This window comes from Salvelinus sp. IW2-2015, unplaced genomic scaffold (assembly GCF_002910315.2).
Source record: "Salvelinus sp. IW2-2015 unplaced genomic scaffold, ASM291031v2 Un_scaffold1346, whole genome shotgun sequence".
Taxonomy (NCBI): domain Eukaryota; kingdom Metazoa; phylum Chordata; class Actinopteri; order Salmoniformes; family Salmonidae; genus Salvelinus; species Salvelinus sp. IW2-2015.
In genome coordinates, this window is record NW_019942851.1 from 82,384 (window position 1) to 93,296 (window position 10,913).

The 10,913-nt window shown below is 43.5% G+C and overlaps 1 protein-coding gene across 1 annotated transcript in view; it reads left to right on the top strand.

Moving 5' to 3' along the window:
- LOC112070506 (interphotoreceptor matrix proteoglycan 2-like) overlaps nt 1-8,965 on the top strand; it is a 34,852-nt gene extending 25,887 nt beyond the window's left edge. The window contains exons 14-18 of the mRNA XM_070438999.1: nt 2,189-2,277; nt 2,467-2,655; nt 3,239-3,440; nt 6,239-6,318; nt 6,798-8,965. Coding sequence (XP_070295100.1) covers nt 2,189-2,277; nt 2,467-2,655; nt 3,239-3,440; nt 6,239-6,318; nt 6,798-6,906 — 669 coding nt within the window. The 3' untranslated portion in view covers nt 6,907-8,965. The remainder of the gene's footprint in view (nt 1-2,188; nt 2,278-2,466; nt 2,656-3,238; nt 3,441-6,238; nt 6,319-6,797) is intronic.
- The last annotated feature ends 1,948 nt before the right edge of the window (nt 8,966-10,913 follow it).

Sequence of the window (10,913 nt, forward strand, 5' to 3'; positions counted from 1 at the left end):
CCACAGAACACAGGCTCCAGAGCAGGAGCTCTCGCCTTGTGCAAGGGGAGCAGGAGACACTGCAGAGCCTGCAAAATGACCTCCAGCAGGCCACAAATGTGCATGTTTTTCTCAAACGGTCAGAAACAGACTCATGAGGGTGGTATGAGGGCCGACGTCCACAGGTGGGGTGTGCTTACAGCCCAACACCGTGCAGGACGTTTGGCATTTGCCAGAGAACACCAAGATTGGCAAATTCGCCACTGCGCCCTGTGTTCACAGATGAAAGCAGGTTCACACTGAGCAGTGACAGAGTCTGGAGACGCCGTGGAAACGTTCTGCTGCGCAACATCCTCCAGCATGACGGTTTGGCGGTGGTCAGTCATTGGTGTGGGGTGCATTTTTTGGGGGCCGCACAGCCCTCCATTGCTGCCAGAGGTAGCCTGACTGCATTAGGTACCGAGATGATCCTCAGACCCTTGTGAGAGCATATGCTGGTGCGGTTGGCCCTGGGTTCCTCCTAATGCAAGACAATGCTAGACCTCATGTGCTGGAGTGTGTCAGCAGTTCTGCAAGAGAAGGCATTGATGCTATGGACTGGCCCGCCGTTCCCCAGACCTGAATCCAATTGAGCACATCTGGACATCATGTCTCTCCACCACACACGCCACGTTGCACCACAGACTGTCCAGGAGTTGGCGGATGCTTTAGTCAGTCTGGGAGGAGATCCCTCAGGAGACCATCCGCCACCATCAGGGAGCTGCCAGGGTTGTAGGGAGTCATACAGGATGTGGAGGCACACACACTACTGAGCTCATTTTGACTTGTTTAAGGACACTACATAAGTTGGATATGCATGTAGTGTGGTTTTCCACTTTAATTTTGAGTGTGACTCAAATCCAGACCTCCGTGGGTTGATAAATTTGTTTTCATTGATAATTTGTGTGATTTTGTTGATTTTTGCACATTCAACTATGTAAAGAAAAAGTAAAAAGTAAGTTAATAATGAACTGAGCGAGAGAGAGCGAGCGAGCGAGAGAGAGAGAGAGCGAGAGAAGATGGTAGGAGAGAGAGAGAGAGAAAGACGGGTAGGAGAGAGAGAGAGAGAGAGAGAAAAGATGGGTAGAGAGAGAGAGAGAGAGAGAGATGGTAGGAAGAGAAGAGTAGGGTAGGAGAGAGGAGAGAGAAGATGGGATAGGAGGAGAGGAGAGAGAGAGGAGCGAAGAAAGATGGGTAGGAGAGAGAGAAAGAGGGTGGAGAGAGAGAGAGAGAGAGAAGAGAGCGCGAGCGATATAGTGAGAGGAGAGGGAGAAGCGAGAGAGAGAGAGAGAGCGAGAGAGAGAGGAGAGAGAGAGAAGATGGAGAGAGAAATAGCGGAGAGAGGAGAGAAAGATGGGTAGGAAGAGAGAGATGGGTAGGAGACGAGATGGGTAGAGAGAGAGAGAGAAGATGGTAGAGAGAGAGAGAGATGGTAGGAGAAGGAGAGGAAAGATGGGTGAGAGAGAGAGAGAGAGAGGAGAATCGGGATAGGAGAGAGAGAGAGAGAGAGACGGGTAGGAGAGAGAGAGAGAGAGGACGGGTAGGAGAGATGAGGAGAGAGAGAGAGAGAGAGAGAAGAAAGATGGGTAGGAGAGAGAGAATGGGTAGGGAGAAGAGAGAAGAGAGAGAGGAGAGAGAGAAGAGAGAGAGAGAGAGAAGGAGAGAGAGAGCGATGCGCGAGAAGAGAGAGGCGATAGAGAAGAAGAGAGCGAAGAGAGAGAGAGATGGGGTAGGAGAGAGAGAGAAGGTAGATGGAGGAGAGAGAGAGATGGTAGGAGAGAGGAGAGAAGAGAGAGAGAGAGAGGGTAGAGAGGAGAGAAGAGAGAGAGAGAGAGAGAGATGGTGGGTAGGAGAAGAGAGAGAGAGAGAGATGGTAGAGAGAGAGAAAGGAGAGAGAGAGATAGGAGAGAGAGTATATACACATCTAGATGTGTATAAGAGACAGGTGTGTGTGTGTGTGTGTGTGTGTGTGTGTGTGTGTGTGTGTGTGTGTGTGTGTGTGTGTGTGAATTTCATTACAATTGATAGAATTTTTATGTCACGTACCCCACTCTTATTTGAAGGACCAATGCACAATTCCAATAAATGTCCGTACTGTAAAGCCGTCTCAGAAACAACATCATGGAAATGCAGTATGTATAAGCAGATGTGTCTGCCAACATGTGTGAAGCTGTTTCACACCCACCATCATAAAACAAACACTCCAGATGTTGTTGACCTCAACACGGCCAACCAGGAAGTTCACACCCTCCATGGAACGTTTAATCCCGGTTCCCACAAACAAGAAATAAACACTTACACTAAATGAACTTTTCTTGTGCATTGATTGACTTCAGTGTGTGTTCTGTTATTGCGTTGCGCTAACAGTTGTTTCTTATGATTCTAGGTGTCATTATGTTGAGAATTGTGTGTATGTGTGGTACTAACAGTTGTTCCTTATGGTTCTAGATGTCGTGTAGGGGAGAACTGGTGGTACCGTGGAGAACACTGTGAGGAGTATGTGTCAGAACCTCTGGTGGTCGGCATAGCGATAGCCTCTGTAGCAGGTTTCCTATTGGTGGCATCTGGTGTGATCTTCTTCCTGGCGAGGACACTACGGGATCAGTACGATAAGGATGAGACCGAGGACCCCATACGGTGAGTCAACACACACCACTCCTTCTTTGTCATAGCCTCTCAGATGGCGGGTACATCACCTATTGGATAGTGACTGCCATCCAGTCATATAAGCATTTAGAGTTGTGTGTGTACAGTACGTGTGTTGGTACGTGTACGTGACTGCGTGTGCTTTAGGAGCTGAACAAACTGTAGGTGTCTCTAACACTGTCAGAAGGCCAGAGACCTTTATATATACTGTATCCCTGGTCAGTACAGTACAGCAGTTTACAGGTGATATGTTAGTAGTAAATACTACTATAGACTTAACCTGTCTAAATATATTTACTGTAAAAAGACATCCCCTATTTAAGCCTTGATCAGAGATGATTATTTTAGAAGACTTCTATAGTGACTCCTTTCTCTCTCCCTCATCTATTCTCTTTGGGGACTGATTTAATCTTAACCCTTTCAAATATACAACGTCCTCTTCCCCACGGCCCTCCAACCTACTCTCACTTACACAAAGGGTTTAGTCCCTTTTACAATTACCAGACAGATGTATTTGTCGGTCTCTTCTCTCCTACTAGCAGACTAAGCTCAGATCTCTCTCTCTGTCCCCCAGGCGAGGGGAGAGTATCCCGTCTCTAGAGAGGGCCACTAAATACAACCCCATGTATGAGAGTGAGGCCACGACTGGCTACAGCCACTACTACCGCCGCTACCCAGAAGCCCCGCTCTACAGCAGCGCCAGCGCAGAGGCCTCCACAGACTTCAGCAGCGAGGAGATACGCCACATCTACGAGAACAGCGAACTGACCAAGGAGGTGTGTGTCTGTGTGTAGGCTGGTGGGGTGGAAGCCAATGTGTGGGATCCCGTTCCATATTTACCTACTCATTTTCTCATACGTATCTTTAAATTCCTTAATCTAATCTGTACTGTCTGGATTAGAGGTCGACCGATTATGATTTTTCAATGCCGATACCGATTATTGGAGGACCAAAAAAAGCCGATACGATTAACCTTTCTAGCGCAGGTGTTCCGCTAGCGAAACCCCTCGACAACATTCCGCTGAAAAGGCAGCACGGGAAATTCAAAAATATTTTTTTGAAATATGTAACTTTCACACATTAACAAGTCCAATACAGCAAATGAAAGATAAACATCTTGTTAATCTACCCATCATGTACGATTTCAAAAAGGCTTTACAGCGAAAGCACAACATATGATTATGTTAGTTCAGAGCCAAGTAAAAAAAATAACAGCCATTTTCCAGCCAAAGATAGGAGTCACAAAAAGCAGAAATATAGATAGAATTAATCACTAACCTTTGATGATCTTCATCAGATGACACTCATAGGACATCATGTTACACAATACATGTATGTTTTGTTCGATAATGTGCATATTTATATCCAAAAATCTCAGTTTACATTGGCGTGTTACGTGCAGTAATGTTTTGATTCCAAAACATCCGGTGATCTTGCAGATAGCCACAGAAATCCCAGAAATACTCATAAAAGATAAAAGATACAAGTGTTATTCACAAAATTAAAGATAGACTTCTCCTTAATCAGCTGATTTAAAAAAAAAAWWKTKTTTTTTTGTTGTTGTTGTAAAAATGACAATTACAACAATACTGAATGAACACTTATTTTTACTTAATATAATACATCAATAAAATAAATTTAGCCTCAAATAAATACTGAAACATGTTCAATTTGGTTTAGATAATGCAAAAACAAAGTGTTGGAGAAGAAAGTAAAAGTGCAATATGTGCCATGTAAGAAAGCTAACGTTTAAGTTCCTTGCTCAGAACATGAGAACATATGAAAGCTGGTGGTTCCTTTTAACATGAGTCTTCAATATTCCCAGGTAAGAAGTTTTAGGTTGTAGTTATTACAGGAATTATAGGACTATTTCTCTCTATACCATTTGTATTTCATATACCTTTGACTATTGGATGTTCTTATAGGCACTTTAGTATTGCCAGTGTAACAGTATAGCTTCCGTCCCTCTCCTCGCTCSTACCTGGGCTCGAACSAGGAACACATCGACAACAGCCACCCTCGAAGCAGCGTTACCCATGCAGAGCAAGGGGAACAACTACTCCAAGTCTCAGAGCGAGTGCCGTTTGAAACGCTATTAGCGTGCACCCCGCTAACTAGCTAGCCATTTCACATCGGTTACACCAGCCTAATCTCGGGAGTTGATAGGCTTGAAGTCATAAACAGCAGAGCTGCTGGCAAAACGCACGAAAGTGCTGTTTGAATGAATGCTTACGAGCGTGCTGGTGCCTACCATCGCTCAGTCAGACTGCTCTATCAAATCAAAGACTTAATTATAACATAACACACAGAAATACGAGCCTTAGGTCATTAATATGGTCGAATCCGGAAACTATCATCTCGAAAACAAAACATTTATTCTGTCAGTGAAATACGGAACCGTTCCCTATTTTATCTAACGGGTGTCATCCATAAGTCTAAATATTGCTGTTACATTGCACAACCTTCAATGTTATGTCATAATTACGTAAAATTCTGGCAAATTAGTTCGCAACGAGCCAGGCTGCCCAAACTGTTGCATATACCCTGACTCTACGTGCAATGAACGCAAGAGAAGTGACACAATTTCACCTGGTTAATATTGCCTGCTAACCTGGATTTCTTTTAGCTAAATATGCAGGTTTAAAAATATATACTTTTGTGTATTGATTTTAAGAAAGGCATTGATGTTTATGGTTAGGTACAGTCGTGCAACGATTGTGCTTTTTTTTCGCAAATGTGCTTTGGTTAAATCATCCCCCGTTTGGCGAAGTTGGCTGTCTTTGTTAGGAAGAAATAGTCTTCACACAGTTCGCAACGAGCCAGGCGGCCCAAACTGCTGCATATACCCTGACTCTGTTGCAAGAGAAGTGACACAAAGAAATTCATGTTAGCAGGCAATATTAACTAAATATGCAGGTTTAAAAATATATACTTGTGTATTGATTTTAAGAAAGGCATTGATGTTTATGGTTAGGTACCTTTTTYGTGAATGCGCACCGCATCGATTATATGCAACGCAGGACACGCTAGATAAACTAGTAATATCATCAACCATGTGTAGTTAACTAGTGATTATGATTGATTGATTGTTTTTTATAAGATAAGTTTAATGCTAGCTAGCAACTTACYTTGGCTTCTTACTGCATTCGCGTAACAGGCAGGCTCCTCATGGAGTGCAATGAGAGGCAGGTGGTTAGAGCGTTGGATTAGTTAACCGTAAGGTTGCAAGATTGAATCCCCGAGCTGACAAGGTAAAAATCTGTCGTTCTGCCCCTGACCAAGGCAGTTAACCCACTGTTCCTAGGCTGTCATTGAAAATAAGAATGTGTTCTTAACTGACTTGCCTAGTTAAATAAAGGTGTTAAAAAATATAAATCGGCCAAATCGGTGTGCAAAAATACCGATTTCCGATTGTTATGAAAACTTGAAATCGGCACTAATTAATCGGCCATTCCGATTAATCGGTCGACCTCTAGTCTGGATATAGACCTACTGTACCGATTGGACAAAATGTCTGTCTGTCTATCATGTAACCTTTCTCAGCCTGTTAACCCCGCCCACTCTTCTTCCACAGGAAATCCAGGACCGGATACGTATCATCGAACTCTATGCGAAGGACCGRCAGTTTGCAGACTTTGTGCGGCAGCATCAAACGTTAGTGTGGCTCCAATCATTTATTCAGGTCTAACTTGAGATCTGAGCGCGCAAATCAGACTTTAGAAACAGAAAAGGATGAAGGCTGGGAATACAATGCCAAGGGAAAGAGACATTTGGCTCCCAGACACATCTAACCAGCTATGTCTGCCCCAGAGAGACAGGCCACATTAGTGGATACAGACAGTCACTGTGTTTGGTCTCAATGTGACTGGCAGCATATGTCTGTGTGAGGGAGAGAAAAGCAGTGTGAGGTATTGGGTTGCGTGAGCGTGGTGATTTGGCATGCCATCACTAATTAGAGTCGTATTAGTGGAATCGTGTGCGAATGTATGGGTGCAGGTGTATGTGTATGTCTTGTCTGGTCTGTGTGTGTATTGAGTTGCTTGGATTTGCATGGTACAGTTAGTGCCAGATCTCTGCTGCCTATTACCCACACTGCCCAGTCTAATCCGTGTGTGTTTGTTTGTCTTCCACAGTGCCCTGGATACACGCAGACAGAGCACCCTGGATACACGCAGACAGAGCACCCTGGATACACGCAGACAGAGCACCCTGGATAMACGCAGAGAGAGCGCGTCCACGTAGACCTGTATGGGACACTCAGCTGTATGCTGGACAACAAGGTACCTTATCCTTAACTTTGCTCTTTCCCCGCCCTGCTCGTCCTCCTTTGTCAGTGCCTTCTCTCGATTGGGTGAGCTCTGCTGGAATGGGTGTGGTGGCTGTGGGCATATCTGCTGCTCATTGGATGTCTTCCTTTKGGGGAAGACCGGCCTCCCTCCATCTGGAATCATAATATTCGTTACTTGAAATGATGACAAACAAAATGCAATGCTCTCTAGGATACCCGTTCTTTAGGTAGCAGATAAGACCTGATAGAGTATTACATTTGCATTTAATGTCATATGTCACCCAGTTGTTGATGGAAGAATGTAGCACTGTGAAAGTGTAAATATTTATCCCATTGGAATGTTGGATAGATACTGTAAGGTGTGATTATCACTGTTTCTGCTGATGTGTTGTATGGACTGTTATGGTTAAAGACTGTATGAACTAGAGACTTTTCTTAAAGGGATGGTCTATACCAGGGGTGCACAACTCAGGACCTCAGGCAACTCAGGCCCTCTGGCAACTCAGGCCCTCTGGCAACTCAGGCCCTCTGGCAACTCAGGCCCTCTGGCAACTCAGGCCCTCTGGCAACTTCTGCAGGGACTAAAAGCAGCAGATATTGTTGCCCTCTGGACCAGAGCTGTGTGCCCTTGTTATATACCCAGCTTGGAGGTTGTTGGAGATTGAGCTCAGTTGACTGGCCAGTGTCTGTGCTGTTCTGGGTGCTATGGGATCTCTGTTGTCTGAGTTTCTGGCTAGTAGTAAGCCTAGGTAGTGTTCTCCTGAAGTTGGGAGAAGCTAGTTGGATGCACTCTGTGGGCAGATCTTAAATCTCAGCCCTCTATGGCTCTGGTGAAAAGTAGTGCACTATATAAAGTAGTGCACTATATTGGGAATAGGGTGTACTTTGACATTTTAAGAAAAGTGGACAAATGGAGGGTGAATCTTCAATTTTTGTTCAGCTGCAATAMATTTCCCCCTCTTCTTTCCCTCCTTCTCTATCCCTCACTCTCTCACTCTACATCAGGAAGCAGTTGGAGTTTGTTTTCTATAGGAAAAAAAGTATTAAGAGAGAGAGGGGGAGGGAGGGAGGGAGGGAGAGATTTTGTTGAAGGACCAAAATCTAAGTGAAAACACATTTAGAATGGAAACAATCTTCAAGGGGAAAAAAGCAAACCAAGGATTTGATCAGGCAGTCTGTTTCCAGATATGTGTTAGAAAACATTCAAAAAATTATATAAAATGTACATGCATAAACAACATGTGCTCTGTGGATAAGCAAACTCAGCAGCTTTCAAATCAAATAAAAATTAACCAGAAACTTCAAAATGGTCCATTCTGTAACAACTAGTTTGGACATCATCCTTGCTTTACCCTGTAAGTATTTCACATGAGGAGGACTGGTTTACAGTGAATCCTCATAGTTACATCTCTTCATGCTATAGGTTTACTTTTCCACATTTGTCTTGACTGTGAATAGTAATAGGAAATCATAAGAATACACAGATCGAACTCAAATGGCAATATATTCCCTATAGTGCACTACTTGCCTAAAGTAGTGCACTATATAGGGTAAAGGGTCCATTTGAGATGTGGCCACAGACATGTAAGATATTTCCTGATTTAGGTTTACATTTCATGTTGTCCTGTCCTTTTCTCTCAGGCCTCTGTATGGCTCCACACAAGCGAGAACACGGGTTACTGTGGTTAAGCACAAGCTTACCTTCCACTTATGATATATTCATGCCTTTTCAATCTGTGTGTTCATTTTTATATACATTTTCTCGTGTGCATAAACTGGTTTTCTCAACATTCTCTTCCTTCATCGGGACTCATAGCCAATGGGATGGATCCAGAACGCTGTGATGTAAATACTTTCTGAGTGTTATGGTATGTTCTTTACACTAGAGTGTCAACGGAATGTGCTTGAAATGTTTTTTTTTTTTTATACATAAGCACTGGTGGATATTTAAACAAATATTACATTACTACTTGCAGTTATGTCAATGTTTATTCTTAAAAAAKAAATAATAAAATGAAGCAATAAATAAAAATACACGTTTTATACRAAATGATTATTCATGCTATGTTTGTTACAGAAGTCACCTGTCGACATGCTTGGTTCAAGAACTTAACTCGTGTCAAGGATTGCTCATATTTTTTCATAAGGTCTGTGGGAACGTGGTTTGGTTACAGTTTCACTGAGGGTTTCAATTAAGATCACTTTTAGGAGCAGTAAACATTGAACTTGTTCCTTTTTCTGTCCAGCTCCTGTGTCATGTATGGATGTGTATAAACTAAGTGTACAAAACATTAGGAACACCTATTCTTTCCATGACATAGACAGATCATGTGAAAGCTATAATTCCTTATTGATTTCACATGTTAATTCCACTTCAATCAGCCTTGAGACAATTGAGACATGGATTGTGTATGTGTGCCATTTCAGAGGGTGAATGGGCAAAACAAAAGATTTAAGTGCCTTTGAACGGGATATGGTAGTAGGTGACAGGCGCACCGATTTGCGTGTGTCAAGAACTGCAACGCTGCTGGGTTTTTCACGCTCAACAGTTTCCCGTGTGTATCAAGAATGGTCCACCACCCAAAGGCTAACTTGACACAACTGTTGGAAGCATTGGAGTCAACATGGGCCAGCATCCCTGTGGAACGCTTTCGACACCTTGTCGAGTCCATGCCTTAACGAATTGAGGCTGTTCTGAGGGCAAAAGAGTGTGCAACTGAATATTACGAAGGTGTTCTTAATGTTTTGTACACTCAGTGTATACTTAAGCAAAGAGGCCGGAGGGCGTGAGGTATATGGCCAATATACCACAGCTAATGGTTGTTCCTAACCACGATGCAACACGGAGTGCCTGGACACAGCCCTTAGCTGTGGTATATTGGCCATATATCACAAACCCCCAAGATGCCTTATTGCTATTGTGAACTGGTTACTAATGTAATTARAGCAGTAAAAATACATGTTTTGTCATTCCCGTGGTATATGGTCTGATATACCACTGCTGTCAGCCAATCAGCATTCAAAGGCTTGAGCCACCCAGTGTATATGCTCTGTTAATTTATTGAGCCACTATTTGCAATGATGGGTTGATGAGCACTGATAGGCTAGGTGTTTAGCCTCTCTGCTGTAATCCAAAGAACAGATTAGCATTAGGAGCTGTGGTCTGTGGATTAGGCCAGGACTGTTACTAAGCGTGTGTGCCAGTAGTCAACCTGCGTCACACACACACACTGCCATTACCAGGGCACTCCTATCTTCAGCATGGTTGTATGTGACATGTGGTCACACTTACACTCACCACAATGCATGCCAAATGTATGGTCTGTACTTTGGTGGAACCTCTATGGAATTTTGGGCATTATGTTTGTTGGGTCAGTCAATGTGTATAAGTGTTAGTGTCAGAGAGATGTCTTGTAATGTCTTAATCTGTTAAAGGTTAGTGACTGATGCATTGTGGCAGCTCACCTCAGGGCACAGAGTGTCCCGCTCTGGAACAGCCATAGGCCTTATCCGCCTAATGTCACCAACACCGCAGGGTGGTGGTGAACGAAGACCCAACCAAACGAGCACAGATCCACACAGTCTACTATGTCACTCTCTCTGGGGGATCGTTTTGATTGTCCAAAAAACAATGTAATCGATCACGATCCAGGGATACTTGCCTTGTGTTGTTATTTCATTTTGGGCACTGAGAGAGGAGGGAAGACAGAACCATAAAGAGAAGGGGGGTCCATATGGGGATGGGTAGTTTCCAAACTGGATTATCATGGTTCACCCCCGCATTTGGAAATGGTTTAGCCATGTGAGTGTCATTTGGAGGTTATTTGCCTTTAGCCCAAGTCCCTTTCCCTGCTAATGACAATTTACTGTTCACATAATTTATGAGCATACAGCCTCCAAACAACAAAACTCAGGAAAACATACGAAGAGAAAAAGTGTGATAATAGCACAATATTGTCAT